Consider the following 22,258-nt stretch of genomic DNA (forward strand, 5'->3'; position numbering starts at 1 on the left):
CAAGCTGTGAATGTACTAAGAGCAGGCATTGAAAACCTGAGTGAAGTGAAAAGCTGTGTTGTGGTCACAAAGGCATACCAGCTGCGCCAGGTCTGAGCAGTCATTTCTCAAGAGACCCTGCGATTTACATTTTAGAAATTTTTGTATTCCAAATGTTCCTGTCCTGCTTAAAGTGTTGTTTTCTGAATATCTGATCTTGTAACTAATTGTTAAATAACAGTTGGTGGTTCAGCAATTTTGTAGATTCCATTTGTGGAAATGTATGGATTAAAAAAGTCAGAAGGTAATTATAACTTTAACACCTATTTACTAACACTGGTTTATCTATTATTTTGTGATACTCCAGTATTACAATTTTTCAAAGTGTTGATGTTCTTCATATGAATGGTTACTGTTTCCTCTTTCAACCTTTTAATTTAATTGTTTATTTATTGTTTACTCAATAAGAGCAAGTGCTAGTGGTAAAGAAAATAGTTTTTTGTCAGGATGTATTAAGAACACACCATTTTTCCTTGAGTGATATGCCCTTGTAACATGTTTGTATTCATTTGTCAGACGCTTATAAATGATTTGGATCGGAGTACTGGAAGATATCGAGATGAAGTGAATCTCAAAACAGCGATCATGTCTTTTATAAATGCAGTTCTAAGCCAAGGAGCAGGAGTCGTAAGTATTTAATGTTTTTCTCTTGAGTCTTTCAGCCCACTTAAAGAATCTGACCTCTTCCTCCAGAACTACTCTGCCCTCTGTTTCCACGTAGCTTCTCTTTGTCTAATCCAGGTCTATCCCTTATCGTGTCCCCTTGATCTTTTGTGATGTCCCTTGCATGTGATCACATTGAGTGTGCTTAAGGATTTAAATATGACAGTCATTTTTGTATTTAGTTTTAGAGATTTATAATTGTCAAACTTGTAATTGTAGGAAAGTCTGGATTTCCGACTTCATCTTCGGTATGAATTTCTAATGCTAGGAATTCAGCCAGTTATTGACAAACTCCGTGAACATGAAAACTCAACACTAGACAGGTTGGTGATCTCTCATTTTAGATGGGTGGTTCTTTACAGGTTCTCTGTAAGAAGTATTTAATGGGCCTATTGTTAACCGTGATTTTCTTTCTCTAGACATTTAGACTTCTTTGAAATGCTCCGAAATGAGGATGAACTGGAATTTGCCAAAAGATTTGAACTGGTAGGTGTGAGACTAGAACTGCTTAACAGAGGTGGGATGTTTTGTATTTTATGTTTGTTTTGGAGAGATGGGGTAGACCGGTTGACTAGGTTTGCCGTGTTTCGAAGAGGATTTATATGTGAGCGTGGGTAATCAAAACCACCAAATCACCATGATTAGTAAATTTGCTTTATTCCTCTGCTCTTGCAGTCCATTGCAAGACATGATTGATCACCTTATAACAAATGATTGGTCTGTATTTTGCTCAGAACGATTCCACTAGTGAAACTGAAGTGCACAACTTCAGAGCTTTTTATAGTTAGCAGCATGCCATGTATGGAAGGATTAAACATAAATAGGACAATGATTGTCTTGGAATAACTCCCAAGGCATATTCTATATATAAGGTTCATGAAAGTGAGTTATATTCCATTTACAATAGTTTGTGTCTATTGACATAAACTACAGTCAGAAGCATTCACAAACAAATGGGAAATCTGACATACCACAACATTGTATCATAGTGGATGACAGTCATCAAATTCAAGAAGCACACGTTAATAAATCTGCACAAAGTGTGCACTTAGTAAAGCACAAAGCTGGTGGCTTAGTGCGGATAAAGAAACTGACTATCCTTGATATTGTGTGGCATTCTACACTGAAAAAGTCACTGGAGCATGAGTCGGTTTATCAATTGAATTCTCAATGATTCATTCAAAAATTCAATCCCACTGATCAAAAGTTGTTGATGTATCAACCCTGTTAGCAAGCACCTATGGGGCTTATCAGGAGGTAAAGTCATCAGTATGACCTTGTGTCTGGCTGCCAATAATGCTTGGTTGAGAAGTAGTCTGTAAGGGTCACATTCTCTATTTAATACTTCAAAAGGAAGTTCTTGCACTTGTTTATGTTCTCTACTCCCATCTGCATAAACTGCAGAAGCCCACCCATCGCATCTTAAGAAAGGGTGTGGCAGGAAGCATATTCTCTATCCACTTCGCCAAAGTGAAATGGTGACTACTACCAGCTCCTTTATCTGTTCTGCAAAATCTGCTGTATTGCTTGGCTTAAAGCGCACTGTGTAACAATTGTTATTCCATTAAACATGTGTATTCTCCTTTCCAAATAACAGTGATGCTGATTATTTGCTTCATTTCTATAGTTTTTTTAAAGCAATTTCATAATTACAAGGTGCTACTTGGAACTTGTGTTTGGTGCCATGATTAGAGTTGTGTTGAGGTAGCGTGTAAGTTAGTAAGGCATTTCAGTGGGACTCTATAAGGGTGCCTTTGTAGGATCCAAGATTTGGTGAAAGAATCTACAGTATTGAAAACACCAGAGATCTATGGGATTCTTTGCCTCGTGCTCTTCTTTGATTACTAAGTATTGTAAAACATTTGCCATGGCATTACTTCTAGTTTCGCAGAAGGCATTACATTACCTCAGCATCTGTGGCTTCTTTTGAGGTACTTTTTGTTGCTTTAGCTTTATGTAGTTATGATAACTAGACAATTGGATACGTGCATTAGGTGTCTTGGCTGATGTTATCAAACTGCCCATGGTTTCTTTTATCCATCTGTAATGCTTACTAAAAAGCCATCATCATACTTAATTCCGCCAGTTTATATTGCACATTTTGTAAAGAAGGCGCCCACGGGCACATGTTGATTCAATAAATATATAGTTTACGCTCTCCATATGTAATAATATTCGGAGGTAGTTTAAACATTTATGTGGTATATTAGTGTCTTAGAGGAGGGCATTGTGTACCGAAATGCATCATACCTTTGTATACATAATTGTATATACAGTACCGTATACACAGAAATGTGAAAGTTCTGTGTTTTGGCTCAATTTAGAACATATTTAATGTCTGCGTCATATGCCTATTATTTTCCACATTGAAGATGTTTTCTTTTATGCAAGTCTGGGGCCTTCTAACGTAGACAATTACTGGATGCAGTTCAGAATACCTGTTTAATCTGTATTATTTTTCATGTGCATATGAAGGTGTTAATGTTGTAAATTGATCCTAATATTGATGCTTTGAGCTATGCTTTGATTATATCGCCTAGGTTCACATTGACACAAAAAGTGCGACTCAGTTGTTTGAGCTCATCCGGAAGAGGCTGACGCACACAGAGTCATACCCGCACTTTATGTCCATACTTCATCACTGTCTTCAAATGCCTTGTGAGTATATTACGTTTTAAAGGTTACTATATGTCCCAGGATCATTTACTAGTGCATGATCTTAAGTGGAGGGATACAGAGACTAGTATTAATAGGACCAGGCTCTGCCTGTACTTGTTTTGTTTGATTTCTGTTTCATACATCTTTGCTTAATATTTTAATCTGATATATGTCTATTCCCGCAAACTATGTGCCGCACGTACTCCTCTAAAGTGTATCGGTTTCAAATACTGTTGGACTAATACTTGATTATGCTTGAAGTAAATACATTCCTGTGGGTGGACAAGGGACAGTAACTTGCGAATCCTTGATGAGTAAAATAAGAAAGTCCAATTACTATGATGTATACCCATGCCAGAGTTTTCTTTTATCTGGTTTATCCGATGCCACAGAAAATCCCACCTGGGACCGCAAAACATTTCTCTAGCGATAAATCTCGATTCATTTTAAAGCTGCTTTTTATTTAAACAGTTATGTTACAATCACAAATGAAATGTAAAATAACTTCATTAGCTTTCACTTTTACTTAGTAATGCATTTTTCATGCCTAGGCTGGTTTTGTTTCTTTTTTGTATTCAGTACACCCTTGCACAAAACAATATGCATAGTTGAGGATGTCAAACCCAAAGGGCAGTTCAACCAAAGACTCATTTGTGCACTGAGGACCTATTTTTAGTAGGAAACCTGTAGTAGAAGTAATATCCATAAGTGATCATGGGGGTAACTTTTTTCCTTAACATACATTTACGATTTATTATTGTTTCTAGTGACTTGGCCCATGCATGTGTGTGTGTGCTTCTAAATTATGTGCCACAACGTATTTTTCATTTAAGGATTGGGCGCCCTATTCCTGTCGTTCTACAAAATAAGCTGCCACATGCTATTACTTTTAGAGACTGTATCTGTCCGGTTCCATTATTCTAAGCCTTCTGAGTGGCTGAGCTAATATTAGTATATCCTTAAGGTTGAATAAAATGTATTTTCTTGTCCTGTTTTCTAGCATGCTATTCTGTAACTCTCCCACTCTTTATAGATAAAAGGAGCGGAAACACGGTCCATTATTGGCTGCTATTAGACAGAATTGTTCAGCAGATTGTAATTCAAAATGATAAAGGGCAAGACCCCGATCTCTCACCTCTAGAAAACTTCAACGTGAAGAATGTTGTCAGAATGTAAGTGTCCTGGTCAGTTTTATTATGAATAATAAGTTCATGTGATCTGTATTGACATTTCTTTTACGCTAGCCTTCAAAATAGTTGAAATTGATTTAAACTAAGCTTTAAAGGTAATCTTAGACACATTTGAATAATTACCAGTTGTGTTATATAGTTCCTGATCGGTAGGTACACTTAATTGATGGCGTTATGTTTAACATTGAGCTTTAATAAAAATGTTTTATAAAAATCATTATAAACTCAAAGTTATTGTTTATGGATATGAAAATACATTTAAAAGATCTTATGAACATGCCATTGATCCTCATTCTATACTGAGTGCCTGGAAAGGTGGTGATTTTATTGTAGTTACATGCATTTAATTGAAAGTGGTAAAATGCAGATACACTTAGAATAATTATTACTCTTCCATAGCTATGACAGGTAAGGAAATCTATTTGGTTGCTGTTAAATAACTTGCTAAAGTTGTAGGTTGACACACTCTGCCTCTAATATAAGGGTGGTTGTTATACCCATGTTTATTGTTAGCACACTCTTGTTCATTCTTTTACTTTAAATTTAGTGCAGACGTGTCACTTACTAAATTATTATTGTTTAGGTTCCATATCACTTATGTCCTGGGTTTAAATGCTGATGTGCACGTTCAATGTTTTACATCACTCTCCACGACATCCTTTCACTACTACTTTGACATTTGTCTCTCCCTCCTTTACACCTGACTGGGAATGCCTGCGCAGTCACTCTTAAAACTTTTTCAGGTTATCTAAAGTGTGCATTCCCCCCCCCCCCCCCCCACCCCCCCACCCACCGGGCATCAACCATTTGTCAATACCTTTGTGTCACCAATCGCCCTAGCCCAGCTCTTCGTCTTTTCCTACTGATAAGTAGGATCCACTAAGGCTTTTTCTGATGCTCCACCAATGTTTTGGGCATTGCCTCTGTTTTTGCTCTCTTTTTTCGAAGGATTGTTTTAGGTCTGGCCTGAGAGTACATCTGTCTGCCAGGTCTGATTTTCAGAGAGCAATATAGCATGGGGGAGCTTTGGCTCTACCACCATGCCTTTGCCACTTTTTTCATCTTCCTTCTTATTCATCTTGATTGGGCAAAATGTTTGTTTCTCTACTAAATATTCCTTGTTTTGAAGTCCTATTGATTCGGAGGGAAATGGTGGGGGGAGGGGTTGCCTATGAACTAAGATAGCCTGCAGTTGAAACATGATGCAGCAGTATCTGTATTAAATCATCTAAAATTCCACAAAAACCTAGGGTAAAGGGAGTTTACCCTTACTTAAGGTGACCACAACTTTGAGACTGACTTAATGATTAGCACATGCACTAATATTAGATATGTAATCCTATTGGTTTGAGAGGGGTTTCCCATCACCTAAAATGGCAATCTTCTTGAAACCTAATGACTCTGTAGCATGGAAAAAGAACCCTGCAGTAACATTTAGGCTGTAGTCTTTGTCGTAGTTTCCTGTCTGATCTGTCTCCCTCCGCTCACCTGGTCCTACCTGCTAGTCTATGAAAGGGCAGTGTTCGACTGACTGTGAGGGTTCCTTGGACGTTCAGCTCACACAGCTGCCATCTCCCAGAGTGTTTCCTCCTGCCTGCTTCATAGCTGTTCCCAGTCTTGCCTTCCCCATCTGATAAGGGTTCCGTATGGCTAGTGGGTGTCCCGTGGTTATTTACCCTCTTCCTAAATGGTGCCACTATAGCTTGGCTCATTCCTGCATCCAGTCTGAGAGGTATTTGTGACAAAAGGGTTGTTGCAATGGCTTCAAAAGCAAGTACGGTTATTTATGAAGTGGTTGTTGTGATCTCAATGGGGCCTCGTGTTCTCTCTATGAAGCCCGCGGACTGTGCCATGCAGAGCTCTTCCCTCAAGTCAGATGAGTGCTTCAGTGTGAGAAGTAGCACACGTCCAGAGCCTGCCACCACCTGAAGTACATTTTTCCATGCGAGAACAAGGGTCATGAATAGGTACCAGGCGGTGGTATACAGAGCTGTGACTTTAAAACTCTGATACCTATACCCGTAGGAGGAGGAGCAAAACCCAGTGCTTGTAAGGAGGAAGCCGTCTCAGTCAACCACTGTCCTACCCTCTAAGAACCATATCTAAGGGTGAAGCACGTCACATCTCTAGAAGGGAGGACCCCATAGAGGCTGCGTGCCCAACCCTTCACGAAGAACATCTTTGGAGCCATAAGGTTGAGACCTCAAAACTGATTTAATGGTAGTGATGTCTGTGTTATTAAAATACATTTCTTTGTTAAAAAAAAACATCTGAGAAACGTCCAATATGATGGCCACCAAGTGTCCAGTAAAAAGCTTCAACTTATACTGGATATAATTTCCCAGTTTTTTACTTTCCCCTAACCTAGTGCACTCTGGGCGCTGTTGTTCTTGGTCACCTCAGGATTGAATCGACATAGTAAAAGTCATGGTAACAGGGCTTCAAATGTGGTAGGTTGTACATATTGGGTCTCAAGCAAATCACATGTCAGTCTTATGGGTCTCTGAAAAGTTAGTGCTGCAGAGGTCTATTTCTTTAAAATGTTGTACCAGATCTTTGTTCTTATATTTGTGATCCTTTTAGGAGCTGTGTTATGAAGGTTCGTTTATTAATTGATAACAATTTTGTGCAGGCTTGTGAATGAAAATGAGGTCAAACAATGGAAAGAACAGGCTGAAAAGATGAGAAAAGGTAAACCATAGATTTAATAGTGCTATTCTGGAGTTTTTCATATTTAGAGTGGTTTTTCTTTTGATGTCCATTAACCAAATTCATTTAATTTATAAAGTTTCTCACATTATTGCATGCATAGATCCCTTAGTCACTGGGTTGAAGGTAAAACAGTGCACTTGAGTAGTGTACAGGGATATATGCTTTCATTGTTGATGCCTTACCAACTATTGGTCAATTAGTGTTATCCAAAAAGGGATTTTAAAAGATTAGGTCAAAACAATAAATTGGTGTGGGAGTTAAATGTAGTCCAAGAAAAGGGCTTATTCGTAAACTCATTTTGAACTCAAATGTGAAATGTTGTATGAGAAGCGCACTGAGTATTTCTTAATATCTTGACTTGTCAATAATAGTTATTCATAATTTCTGTATGCTCTTGAGTGGTACATGTTGACATATGGAAATTGGGATTTTTTTGTTTTGTTTTTTTACTGTTGGGTCTCAAATCTTCTATAGGTGCTCAGACTATGGCCCGTTTACTAAGGAGTTGGAGAGAGTAGCCATCAGACATTTTCCTATGGCTCCAGTACAGTCCTTCCCCATCCTTTCTAGGTACACCACAGCAAAGATCTCCCAAACAATGACCTACACTTTCCTGAGGAGTACAATAGAGAACAACCTTCCAATAACGTTCCAAACTTTCAGCATCCCCCCCAAGGACTGCTGTCCGTCTACCTTACATATCAAGAATTGATGCTGGGTTTTACATTTCAGGGTGGGGATTTCATTTGTGTAGGTTGTCAGTTAATCTGTACTTCTAATTTCTGCTCTAGTTTCCTCTAAATGGAGGTTATAGCCATGGGTGCTCGCACTCCTTTTAAAGGTGGATTTAATCCTTCTGCTCAGTACCATGTCTGTCCTCCTTTGTGGCCTGGCATGTACCAAGGGATCTGTACCATACATTTTTTCTTTATACCAGAAACCATTATGATGGCTTTCTACCGCACTGAATGCCACTTTACCACAGGGAATATCTGATATGACTTGACATCTCCGGGTTGGTTAGTCAGGGCATCTTCAATGAGTGTTGCAACACCAGTTTTGGTGTATGGGGCACGCTCACAAGGTGAAGAACCACTGATGGAGTAAGTTGGAACACCATAACAGTACCGTATGGACGTCCATGCTGGTGAAATGCAGCAAAGATAATTAATCATTTAACATCATAAAGCTGCTTTATGCATCCTAAAGAGTAACTAAATATTCAATATTTGTGGAGATACTTTTGTAATGTTATGTTTCACTGCACCTTAGGATGTTCGTCTAATCCCATTTGTGTGCAAACGCACCTCCTCCCCACTTAGAGCACCATGAGCTGCAACAAAAGTTTGACAAGAAAGAAAGAGAATGTGATGCCAAGACCCAGGAGAAGGAGGAGATGATGCAGACCCTCAATAAAATGAAAGAGAAGCTCGAAAAGGAGTCCACGGAGCACAAGCAGGTCAAGCAGCAGGTGGTAGATCTCACTGCACAAGTGCATGAGCTCAGTCGGGTAAGTGGTTTTGTAAAGTTTGCATTGCTTGGATTCTTTGAGTATGAATCACTCTCCCAACGCTAATGAATTTTTGAGTTGATTCCAGCATTTTTAGAGTTGTGACAAATGTTGGTTCTAAAAGTGGAGTCTGTTATAACACAGTTGTCCTGAAATCTGGATATACTTTCTCCTTTTCCTGAAACATTTTGAAAACGCAAGTTAAAGGACTCTATTGAGCCTCTCATTAACTCAGCTGTCAAATGCTGAGAAACCCCACTATGTATTCCGTTTACATTCGTTTAAATATGTACTATCTGAATTATATCAGTGAGGACACCAGCACAGTATTTCAGAGAAGCGCCAAAAAGTTCTAGAAGTCTTTGTCGATGAAGTAGGCCATAGTTGAGTTGATTTCCCTTTTCATACCAGAGCTGTACAAATGACTGGGAAAACCACTATACTTTGATCCACTCGTGGCTTATGCAGCAGTGGGGACCAAGTACCAATTTCAAATGAAAGTCCATAGAATTAGCCTCTGCAGGCCTCCATCACCTTTTGGCAAATTTGACTAGCCTTTCCCCTTTTTTTGTTGTTGCTCACTTTAACTTGGCCCCTCTTGCCAATGGTGTGTCCTTTGGACACAGTTGTATCCATACTTTGTGAATCCTTTTTGTTTGATGGAAAGGTTTCTCTGCATTAAATGAGTGCCTATGCTCTTTGTGGTGGTGTGTGGTGGGTATGGGTCTTCAAAGTTGCTTATTCCCAATTTCTAGAGTGGTGCTGGCTTTGTTATTCCAAGGATGGTTCCTCTTTATAGTTTGATGCCAGCCAAACCACATCTGCTGCCTCCATGCTTATAAATGCTTAGTAAAATTTGCTTTTACCTCAACTACTGCTACTGGCAACACTCTTTGATGTTTCTTACCTTTGAACCTTTTCACAAAAAGCCAATTCATTCCCTGTTATTTTTGCAATCAATACCTTCACTAGCAAAGCAGCCTTTCATCTCCTAAGTTCAGGAAGGTATGGGAAAAATTGATTTTTGGTTGTACCCCTGAGCTTTACTTGTCTCTGTTTCCCCTACTGCAAAAAATGCCAAGGCCTTTCTGATGCAACAGTCAAACCATTCTCTCCCCTTGAATCTCTTTCCACAGATTGAGTATCAAATTCAACTTCAGTAGAGACACTCACTGTTCCATAGAAGATGGCTCACTCCCTTTTTCACCAGCTGCCAAACTCTCCCATTTCATGGGTGGCAGACTCTCCTTTTAAATTTGAAAATTAATTTTGAAAAAATGAGACATAGAAACACAGAATTTAAATTGGGTATATGTTTATGCCATTATTGTGACTATTACAAGTGTATGTAACTTGTTTGAAAGCAATCATAAAAGATAAAGGTTTACTACCCCATTGCAAGGAGATAGGTTGCAAACTTTTCAGAATCGGTCACAAAAAACACAGTAAGCTCTAAATTGCAGTCTGAACTGGTTGAAAGGTGAATGGCAGGCTCTTAGAAGTGATAATGGTTTTAATTTAGAAATTGATCTTGGCAAATTTGCATCTAATGATTTGAGTCTAATCTGAGGTAGCATTGTGGACAAATACACGATGGACTGAGTTGCGGTCTGAGTAATTACCGGTGGCTTAGATTAATTCAACCACCCCACCCATTTCTTTTTTGTGTACTTTTGGGCACAAATTGAAAGCTGGATTAACCAGATAACTCTATGAAAGGAATCGTTCACTTGTTATGCATTGCCTCTGTTATCTAGCAGGCATTCTGCCGCACATTTCACAAAACAGACCAGAAGACCGTATGCTTTGTAAGTAGCAGTTATTTTTCTTTCCTGAGATGAGTCCTTTTTAAGAAGATTTATGTTTTTAAATGTAGTTGTATCAATGTTGTTGCATGATGACAATGAGCATTTGTTTGTTATTGTTTTTCAGAGACCAATTCCTGGAGGGCCACCTCTACCACCTGGTGCACCAGGGGGGCCCCTGCCATCAGGTTTTCCAGGCAGTCATTTACCTCTTGTTCCCCCACCGCCTCCACCTGGTGGGATGATTGCACCTCCACCGCCACCACCACCTCCGCCTGGTGGTCCACCTCCTCCCCCTGGTCCACCTCCATTGGGAGGATTCACTGCACCACCAGGGGCACCACTGGGCCCAGTCCTTAAAAAGAAAAATATACCACAGCCTACGAACCCTCTGAAGTCCTTTAACTGGTCCAAGTTGCCAGAGGTAAGGTTGTCTTGCAAGTTTTATATGCAGGGGATGTGTGTTCTAGATGCCATGAACACGTCTGTGTTCTAAAAAGAGATTATTTCTAAAGCTTGCTGTTACTGGCAAAAATACTGCAAAACTGTACCATTTACATTCTCACTCCTATGGTACTTTGTGTTCTGATATATCACTAGGGCTTTGAAGAATAGGAATGACATTAATGGCTGTAGAAAGAGTCATGGCTATGTATCCGTATTGGTTAAAAAGAAGAAATTAATAATTCCAACTTGGCATTAGTCTGTATAAATTATTAAAACCCAAGATAAACCATGCATAGCAAAACCACATTTTCACTACCTTTGGTTCACAAGTTCTCTAGACTGCTAAAACCCCATTGAGAGGTATTAACTGAAGTCACCAACATAACATGTATATACCAAGAATATAAATATATTTTTAAGATGAGCCTCTTGTCAGAAATTGGGTCAATAATTTGTGGAGGGTTGACACCTATCAACTTAAACACAATCTGGTTTTGTCAAAACACAGTATTGAGTGAATATTTGCTCAACATGTTCAGCTAGGGTACAAACATCAGGCAGTCCACGGAGAATTGCATGTTAAGATCAAGCAATACTAACAATTGCAAAGTCAAGAACACAGCAAATTAAAATTCCCCAGCTAATTTAGAAACATAGAAAGCATTTTAATGAAGAAAGTCATTAAGATCAAATTTGGATTTGGGAAACCTGGGGATATGAACTCTAATAGTCTTAAGTCGAAAAGCATCTAAAAAATAATAAACTCCTTTGAAAAGTAACTTAGTGTGGTTGACTAGGACTTAGCCTCAATTTCAGGGCGACTGTTACTGAGCAAAAGTTAGTTATACCGGTCTGTTCCTCCAAGTCAAATGTTTTGCCTTTGGACCTAGTGTCTGAAGTAGGTTTGTGAGGGCCAAGGCTGTGGCTGACCTGCATCCATCTCAGTCAGGCATATCTTCAGAGAACTCCCACTGGTGGTGTTGGTTTTCGACCAAAATCTCTGCCTGATCTTGTGGCTGTTGAGTATACTTAATTTGTTGGATAGATATGCCACCTCACCCTGCTCCCAGGTTTAACTGTTGGACTTACGTTTTTGGAATTTGAAATCCTCTCATTGGGCAAGGCTTAGCAGACAGGCAGTGCTCCATGCGTCCAGAAACCTTAACTGCAAGGTCCAGCCCAACCTGTTTTAGTGTGACAGAAAGCATAGTGGGACAGACCTGGGTTTCTTGCCTGCTTCGGTGCAACCTTCTTGGGCAAGCATCTGCACCTGGTCATAGTCCTCAAGAGATGGACAATGTCCCAACTTTCTCCAACTGCTGTGAAAGTTTCTTCTGTCAGTTCTGCAACCCTGTGGGTATCAGGACAAACTTCAGGTCACTCTCCAGTCAGTTCTCCTGCCAGGCCCTGTCCTGTGTTGTCAGCAGGGTCCATTTGTAGGCAGTAGTTATTCTCCTTTTTGAGTCCCTTAAGCAGGCAAACAGGAGGCTTGCCAATTAACCCTTGGAGAGCAGTGCCTGTCCTTCTGTTCCAGCAAAAGTTAGGAGTCCTTGAGTTAGTCATTTTCATAGAGCAGAATGTTCTTTTTAAGATTAAGTCTTTCGGGGGGAGGAGCCAAGCTCGCGTCCGAGATGGCCGCGTTTTAGCTCGGCTCCGTTCACTCTCCTGTCTGCAACATCTATCCTGTACTTTATCCTGCCCCGGGAAGTATTCTACGATGTGCAGTGGAACGACGATAACTCTCTGGCACTTACCGTTTGCTCCGGTGGTTCCTGGGTGTCACGGATCCTGAGTTACGCCCCTGTCTGCTTCGGGGCCTCCGGAGCGGCCGGGCCTGGCACTCCTTGGCGGCGCCCGGGCTGGACGGGGCGCTGTGGCCGGCCCTTGGTGGTGGTGTGGAGTCGGTCGGAGGGGCCGATGTGCTAATAGACCGATTGCGGCCTCCCGGGCCTGGTCCGGCGGTCCTGCGGCCTGGTGTTGGGGGCGCTGCCTTCCATGGACGGGGTTAACCGTACATCTGGCTCGTCTCCCCTTTGTTCTCCGGCCCGGCTATTTTGAGTTCCTCCGCCCGGACTCGGAGAACGGTGCCGGCGGCGTATGGGGAGCCGGCGCATCGCCTTCTTCTGGTGGCCCCCCTTCCTGCCCCGGTGGTACCTCTGCTGGTGGTTGCCGGTATCCTGTTTTGCCCCGCTGGTATCCGGGCAGGGGTCGGTGTTCGCAGCGGCCCCGCCGGGCTTCTAAGATGGCGGCCGGCCCCATGACTCTCGGCCTTGCTGGGACTGGCGATGCGGGTCCGCCGCACGGCACGTTTGCTGAATACCGTAAAGGTGAGCCTACGCTTGGCGACATCCTCGCCGCCCTGCGCTCCTGGGGGGCGCCCATGACCGCACCTATCGCTATCCTGGAGAGAGGTCCCTTGGCTGGGCCTGCCGGACCCCCCCCTGTTTGTGCGGCTTCATCTCTGTTGTGTGCTGCTGGAACTTTCCTGGGGGTCGTGGACCCGGAGGCTGCTGTTGGTGTGGATATACGGAAGTCCGCTGCCCTCCTTCATCCTGTACCCCCTTCTGCTCAGGAGGTCCGCCAGCCGGATCCCGTCTGGACCGACCTCGATGGGTCTCCTTTTCCCTTTTTGCCTCACATGGCCGAACGAAGATCCTGTGCCTGCGCCGCTGGACCGGCTTTCTCCATATTCTCATCGGAACTGTGCCTGCTTTGCCTGTGGTGGTTACTGTACTTTCCGGAACATTTGGGTCGCGATCGCTATGACTTGAGTGTATTTTTGATTCGACTCCCTGTTATTCACCTCCGGTTCTATGTGATCTGGTTCCTGATATGTTGGACGACTACAGTTTGCGAAAAACGAGGACAGGGTTGAGCTGATCTTGCCTCTGTGGACTGTTATTTTGTGGTATGGTTGGATGATCCGTTTATAATTGTATGATTATGTTTGATACTTCTTTACGTTCCTGGAGCTTATTCGTGTGTTTACTATCTTCCCGTGGGCTCTGAGTATTTTCGGGCGGGGGGGTTGGAGCTGTAGGGGTTTTGATTATGTGGCTCCTCTCCCGCTGTTTTTTCCCTGTTTTCCCTTCCCCCCTTTTTATCTAAGTGATTCTTTCTTTCTTATATTTCTTCTATATTTCGGGTTCTAATTAGGGCGACAGGCACGCTGCTGGGGGGTAGGCCATAGCCTTCTGCAGGGGTGCAGGGTGGGCTGTGCGGGGTGGAGGGGGGGTCGGTTTTATTGTATCTTCTCTTGTTCCTCTTTTTGGTTCTATGGCTCTTATGTATCCCCTAATTTCATGGCGCGGTGTCGGCACGTCGCCCCCCGGGGTGTTTGTGCTGGCATGGCCCTTTTGGTATGTCTGCTGTCACGGTTTACTACGCATTCATTTCTCCTGTTGCCACTAGTTCCATGTGCCGAATTAGTAGTGGGTGCTTTGTTAGCCGTGGGGGGCGTGCACTGACGCTGCGCCCTCACTTTCCCCCTCCTTTTTTCCGATGTCCTCTTCCTCCCTTATTTTCCCTTCCCCCCCCATTTTTCTTTTCCTCCCCTGGGTTGTTGTAACGGAGGGCTTTTAGCTTTGAAAGTTTACTTTTCGCTGTTGTATTATTATGTGCTCTGGTAGTGGTGGGAGGGCGTTGAGCAGCGATTGTGATTTTTATTGATGTGGGACTCACGTTCTGCCTTTGCCAAAATGTGACTGTTCTTTTGGTCTTTTCCTGTATTCGAGACTTCTGCTTGCTCACGGCTCACCACGGCCCTCTGGACTTTACAGATTGTCATTATCCTGCGACACCCCTTTTTTCTATTATAAAATTAACCTACTCTTATCCTGTCCGTGATGGCTGCTCGAAGACTTGTTACCTTTGCCTTTCATATGAGCTATTTAGAAATCCTGTTGTCTCTCCTGTATTGCCTCGTATGTCTCTTCATTGTGGTGGCCGGCCCGGTGGGTTGTAGGCCCGTATCTGTGAGCGCCTTCTGTACAATAAAGGTTTAAAAAAAAAAAAAAAAAGATTAAGTCTTTCCAGGTCCAGGAATATTCTGTGCAGGTATTGGGTGAGCCGTCAGATGTATCCCCTGCACCAGCCAGTTATTGGAGAAATTCTGCCACCCAATTCTACCAATTTTCTTGCAGTCCTCATTTCCTTTTGCATCAGTTACTCTGTGCCTTGCTATTAAATTACCCAGGAGCTCCTGTTTCAGTATGGCAGAACACTTCTGCCACCAGACTGGCCTGTCTTCAGTTCCTTAGCCATTCTCTTATTTAGATGAGCTCTCCTCCCACCTGAAGGGATTTAAATTGGTTCCCCCACATAAGAGTGCGATGGTGTCCTCTGTTCTGTTAACTGTTCCTGTCCACCCCTAGATGGATAATCGCTGCTAACGGGTCAGCAGTTAACACCCCAGTCCTTCCTGTGCTCAGAAGTAAGCCTCTGGCTTCTGAACCACGGTCATGAACTCTTCCAGCCAATAATGTGACGAGTGGCAGAATTGGGTTTTAGCCATTTCTGGCTCAGGCAGTCTAAAGTGTGTTTTTTTAAAGTTACTGTTCTATTTAAGATATCAAAAATCTCATTGCAACATTAAATCAGATTTTGAGAAATAGGTCAAAAAAAGTTCATGGGTTTGCTAGCATTTTCCAGGTAGAGACGTATAATTAAGTAGTTTAATCACACGTAGGCCTGCCCTGTGGAAAATGTAACTGGATCTACAAAGTGATATAGCTTTTAGGCCTCTGGTCACTGTTAGGGCACACTTTTTGCATATAGTGTACTACCTTTTTATATATTGGGAACCCTGCCTGGTGGTTTTTAAGGTACTTTTTGGGGGTAACTTATTAATATATAAAATGGGTTTTCTTACATTTGTGAAGGCACTTTTTCTTGCCAGGTGCTACTGCTGTGCATTTAAACTGCAGATCACAGTGGTTTTCCTTGGAATCATATATTTATGTCCTGTGCAGTTTGTGTGAGTACAGTTTGCAGGCCATATATAACATTTAACTCTGATGCCATTATTTCATTTTCTGCACCATTTATTATGGCTTTAAGGAAAACTTAAATGTTTGAGGCATGTGGGCTGCTAAATTCATATCTGTGCATAGATCGCCGCCTAGTGTTGGGTCCAGATGATTGCACATTGTTGTCCTGGAAGAATCTTCGAAGTATCACGAGATAGGTGGCTCCTCCCTTGGACTACAGTGCGCATGGGCATCCTCTCCATCCTCAGATTGTTTTTTTCCGCCATTGGGTTCGGATGCACCTTCCTGCACTCCAAGTTCGGAATCGAAATAAACTTTTCAAAAAGCCCAGAAGGCCTTCGGTTTCGTCGGTATTGTTTTCGATAGGTACCGAAAAGCTTTCTTCACAATTTACTTGCACTCCGGTCGTCGAATTGGGCCGTTAGGCCTTCTCGACGCCACGTGGACCGACGGTCGATGGAACGAAGTCCATTCAAATATTGCCTGCAGTGCAACTCAAAGTTCCCGCATACAGATAAGCATCCTGTGTGCAACAAATGTTTATCACCAGATCGTAATGAAGATAATTGCCTAGCTTGTGCCCAGTTCCGGTCCAAAAAGACGATCCGGAATCGGCGGGCGGCAAGGCAAGAAATGCACCGGAGCCGAGAATATCGACGATGAGGAAGAACTAGTTGACGCCGAAGACTCGGATCAAGAGGAAGATCAATACTCTGAGCACGACTCTGAATATTATATCGACGAGGAAGAACAAATCATCAAGGTCGAGGAATACGACCAAGACATCGTAGCTGTCGAAGACGACTCCGATGACGACGGGGGGGGCGATCCGCGAGTACACCGCCCCACAGAGACACTACACCAATATCAGAGACTCAGGTCGAGGCATCGCCAACAGGCCTTACCCAAGATCTAAATACTGGTTCTATAGCCCCGCAATACCGCCCGGCTAAGAATATACAAAAAGAGCCTTCTGAGACACGTAATCCAAGGCCGGTTCAATCGAAACCGAAAGTCATCGACACGACAGTTTTCGGACCGAACGTCGTCGAACCGAAGGTGATAAATACAAAGGGCGCCGAGCCGAAGGCCAGCGTTCCATATAAACCTTCGAAGCCAAGGGCCGTCGACTCGAACAAATCAAGTTCGACTGCCGAAAAGGGACAAAAGGCTGTCTACGAGGGGGAAAAGGGCTACGCCCAAAGCGGTCGTCGAAGCGAAACCTAAAGTAGACCAACGATCCGAAGAAGGGTATCGAGCCAAAGCCGCAGGCTCCGAGGACACCTCTACAGCCGAACAAGTCAGGACACCCAACAAAGGTTATCGAACCGACAAAAGCGATCGGTCCGAAAAAAGTGGTGCAACCCTTGAAAGACGTCGGACCGACCAAACCTGTCGGACAGACACTAAAGCCTCAAAAGCAGATCCAGGCACCGAAACCGGTCGACCCAACTAAAGGCATCGAACCGAAGAAGGTCAAACCTAAAACAACGGCGCCAAGGCAAAAGACTGTGTAAGAGGAGATCATCGATCCAGACCCCTGTACAGAAGATCAGTCCAAACTATATATTGACCCAAATACTGGGAAAGTGACTGTTTATACAAGGAAGAAAAGACCAGTGCCTGCTGAAGACTTTTCTAAAATTCCACTCAAAAAGAAAAGAGACTGTGCAACCTCTCCTATTCTTTTCCAACCTATCTATCCAGCTATGCCTACTACTCCATATGCACCATACTCACCTACACGCTCTGACTACAACCCAGATGTAGATGATGACACAGATGTGGATTTTGGATATCCACAAAACCCATATGTAGACCCCAACTCACAGCCATGGGGGGGATGACCCAGGCACTGATGGGGCTCAACCCATTACAGACACAAATGTATACCCAGCTAAGCCATCACCTACAGAAGACACAGTGGCTTTCAACTCATTAATAGACAAAGCAGCGCCCTACCATAATGTAGATATGCATTCAGATGCTATAGAGGAAGATTTTCTGTTTGATACGCTTGCAACATCAGAAAAAAGTGTCAAAACACTTCCAATGTTAAAAGGGGTCCTAAAGCACGCAAATGACATATTCAAAGACACTGCTAGGGCACGTGTCATCAACCCTAGAATTGAGAAGAAGTATAGGGCTGCACCAGTAGACCCTACTTGCATCAGGGGACAACTGCTTTTAGACTCATTGGTGGTATCCAACGCACGAAAGCGTGCTAATTCCCAAACTACTGGAGAGGCTCCTCCTCCTCCTGATAAGGAGTCCAAGATTTTAGAAGCATCAGGCAAGAGAGTAGCTTCTCAAGCCTTGCTGGCTAGATATGACCGAGCGCACTATGACAGTTTAGAAGGACTTCTCCAACACTTACCTGAGCCTTTCAGGGAGCAGGCAGATGAACTTATACAGAAAGGAAAGCTCATCACCAATGCCTCCATTAAGTGTGCTCTAGACGCGGCAGGTACAGCTGCCAGATCTATCAATACAAGCGTACTGCTTAGGAGACACGCATGGCTTCACATATCTGGATTTAAAAGTGAAGTCCAGGCCACAATTCTTAACCAGCCAATAAACCCAGATGTTTTGTTTGGTCCAGCAATTGACTAAATTCTGGACAAAATGAAAAAGGACACAGAGACTGCAAAGTCTATGGGAGCTCCTCAGTCGCAACAACACAGAGGCTCCTTTCGTCGCTCCAACTATAGAGGAGGAGCGCGAGGTAACACATCGCAGCAATCCTCCACATACAAAACTAATACGCAATCCACATAAAATAAAAACACAAACACAGGGAGACTTCCTAGCAACTCTAGACCTCAAAGACGCATACTTTCATATACCAATACACCCTGCTCACAGAAAGTATCTCAGGTTTACTATTCAAGGACAACACTACCAGTTCAAAGTCCTACCATTCGGTGTAACAACAGCTCCACGGGTGTTAACCAAATGCCTAGCGACAGTGGCGGCGCACCTCAGGAGACAACACATTCATGTGTACCCACATCTGGACGATTGGCTTATACAAGCGCCATCGGCCCAGCAATGTGCCAGCCACACGTCAAAGACCATTCATCTCCTGCACAGTCTAGGCTTCTCGCTGAACTACCCAAAGTCGCACCTGCAACCCTCCCACGTCCAACAGTACCTGGGAGCGACAGTAGATACACTAGCAGCAAAGGCATATCCAAACGCAGCACGGATCAACGGAATGCAAACGTTAATCCAAAGGTTCAAACCACAACACTCATTGCCAGCTCGAGTATTTATGCAACTAATAGGCATGATGGCCTCGTGCATATTCATAGTCCCTCATGCCAGACTACACATGCGTCCGCTACAGGAGTGCCTAGCACGGCAGTGGAACCAGGCTCAGGGACAATTAAAAGACCTAGTGTTGGTGACCAGTCGGGCATACAACTCTCTGCATTGGTGGAATCCACAAAACCTTTGCAAAGGACGACTGTTCCAGCAGCCTGTCCTACAAATAGTGATGACGGCGGACGCATCCCTGCTAGGCTGGGGAGCCCATGTCCTGCATTACACAGTCCAGGGTCTATGGACAATACAACAAAAGAAAATGCACATCAATCTACTAGAGTTGATGGTGGTTTTTCTAGCACCAAAAGCGTTCAAAAAACACTTATGCAACAAGACTGTTGATCCGGACAGACAACATGACAGCTATGTATTATATTCAAAAACAGGGAGGAACACATTCCCCCACAGCTATCGCATCTAGCTCAAAGTGTGTGGAAATGGGCCATTCAAAGGAACATGTTCCTCATGGCGGAACACCTCCCAGGCAAGGACAATCAAATAGCCGACCTGCTCAGCAGGTACAGTCAACAGATGCATGAATGGGAGTTTCACCCCAATGTGCTCCAACCATTCTTCTGGCAGTGGGGACAACCAGAGATAGATCTGTTTGCCACAAGCGAAAAACGCAAAATGCCAGTACTTTGCCGCCAGGTTCCCACATCCGCAGTCGCAGAGCAATGCGATATGGATGAACTGGTCAGGCAGATTTGCGTACGCTTTTCCCCCAGCTCTATTAATACCGCTAGTCGCACACAAAGTGCGCCAACACTCGCTGACGCTAATACTAGTTGCTCCCACATGGGCAAGGCAACCATGGTACACAACGTTCCTAGAACTGTCAGTGGTGCCTCATCAAAGACTGCGACTCACACCCAGTCTTTTAACTCAGAGCCATGACGAAATCCAACACCCAGATCGGCAACAGATGAACCTGGCGATCTGGCTCCTGAAATCCTAGAGTTTGGATACCTGAACTTGCCTCCAGACTGCATGAATATTATCAAAGAGGCAAGAAAACCCATTACCAGGGCATGTTATGCAGCAAAGTGGAAACGTTTCGTCATCTACTGCAGTAACAACGATATAAACCCATTAGATGCTTCTACACAGAACATCATTTGCTATCTCTTGCACCTACAACGTTGCAATTTAGCCTACTCATCCATCAGGATACATTTAGCCGCGCTAGCAGCATATCTTCAAAACAGGCAACACCTTTCACTGTTTAGAGTACCAGCAATTAAAGCATTCCTCCAACACACCCACCTTCACCAGTGTGGAATCTAAACATCGTTTTAACCAGACTTATGGGACCACCTTTTGAGCCACTACACTCATGCGAAATACAGTTTCTTACTTGGAAGGTGGCTTTCCTTATTGCCATTACTTCACTTAGGAGAGTTAGTGAGCTGCAAGCCCTAACTATTCAAGGGCCATTCATTCAACTCCATGCAAATAGAGTAGTTCTCAGAACAAACCCTAAATTCATGCCAAAAGTGGTATCCCATTTTCATATAAATCAAACAATAGAACTGCCGGTGTTCTTTCAAAATCCACAGACAGTAGCTGAAAGGGCCTTGCATACTCTAGATGTCAAGAGAGCCCTGCTATACTATATAGATAGAACTAAGGCATTTTGAAAGACAAAACAGTTGTTTGTTGCTTTCTCACCGCAACACAAAGGTAACCCTATTGCAAAATCAGGCATAGCCAGATGGATCGTTAAGTGCATTCAGATATGTTATTTAAAAGCAAAACGCACCTTAACAGTTCCCCCTAGGGTGCATTCTACACGCAAACTAGGGGCATCCATGGCTTTCCTAGGAAATATTCCTTTACACTTAATTTGTAGAGCAGCCACATGGTCAACCATACATACATTTACCAAACACTATTGTGTAGATGTACATTCCAAACAGCAAGCTGATGTAGGTCAGGCTGTTCTCAAAACTCTTTTTCAGACTGCTGCAGCTGGCACGGGCAACCACCGCTAGGGGAGATCCTGCTATACATTCTATGCACAGATATGAATTCAGCAGCCCACATGCCTCGAACGGAATATGCTACTTACCAGTATGCATCTGTTCTTGGCATGTAGGGCTGCTGACATTCATATCGCCCACCCGCCTCCCCGGTGCCTGTCGCAGCTGTAGCATTCACTCTTTGCATGGACATCTCTTACTGTACTATACTCCATCTCTGCGACAATGGCGAAAAACAATCTGAGGATGGAGAGGATGCCCATGCGCACTGTAGCCCAAGGGAGGAGCCACCTATCTTGTGATACTTCGAAGACTCTTCCAGGACATCAATGTGCAATCATCCGGACCCAACACTAGGCGGCGATCTATGCACAGATATGAATGTCAGCAGCCCTACATGCCAAGAACAGATGCATACTGGTAAGTAGCATATTCCACACCAACTGGATGAAACCAGTCTTACCAGTTCCATTTAAGGACCAGAACAAATGCACTTAGCACTGAATGGCAGTGTCTCAGTACAGAGCCCTGATACCAGTTAAAATAGGGTCAAGAAAAAGGGGAAAGGTTTGGGATGACCTTGCAGAAAAGGTGAGTTTGCTTCTCGTTATTAGTTAGGTCTGAGAACTCTTAAATTAACAATTGTTCCATATTTGAGTCCATATCATTAAACACTTTGCTTATTATCAACTGAAACAGCATATATCATGTACCACACAGGGAATTATTGATTGAGTTTCTGGCCAAGCACCTGCCTTTTCTATGGATGGCATCACCAAAGAGAGAGTTTTCTTGTGTGTTTAGACTGAAAGCCGGGGGGGGGGGGGTTGGCAGGGAGTGTGAGTGCTAAAGGCAAGTGGGCATTCTGCAATGTTAATAGACACGGATGAGCAATAGATAAGGAAATGTACATGCTGATTGCTAAAATTTTCAGTCC

General features: G+C 43.2%; 1 protein-coding gene across 4 annotated transcripts in view; it reads left to right on the forward strand.

The window, feature by feature from the left end:
• Window positions 1-22,258, forward strand: part of DAAM1 (dishevelled associated activator of morphogenesis 1) — a 652,790-nt gene that overhangs the window by 503,796 nt on the left and 126,736 nt on the right. For all 4 annotated transcript variants that reach the window (XM_078660609.1, XM_078660607.1, XM_078660610.1 and 1 more), the window contains 8 exons: window positions 556-666; window positions 922-1,025; window positions 1,122-1,188; window positions 3,243-3,360; window positions 4,394-4,532; window positions 7,183-7,241; window positions 8,585-8,772; window positions 10,705-11,001. In XM_078660609.1, coding sequence (XP_078516735.1) covers window positions 556-666; window positions 922-1,025; window positions 1,122-1,188; window positions 3,243-3,360; window positions 4,394-4,532; window positions 7,183-7,241; window positions 8,585-8,772; window positions 10,705-11,001 — 1,083 coding nt within the window. The remainder of the gene's footprint in view (window positions 1-555; window positions 667-921; window positions 1,026-1,121; window positions 1,189-3,242; window positions 3,361-4,393; window positions 4,533-7,182; window positions 7,242-8,584; window positions 8,773-10,704; window positions 11,002-22,258) is intronic.

Source organism: Lissotriton helveticus, chromosome 9 (genome assembly GCF_964261635.1).
Source record: "Lissotriton helveticus chromosome 9, aLisHel1.1, whole genome shotgun sequence".
Taxonomy (NCBI): Eukaryota; Metazoa; Chordata; class Amphibia; order Caudata; family Salamandridae; genus Lissotriton; species Lissotriton helveticus.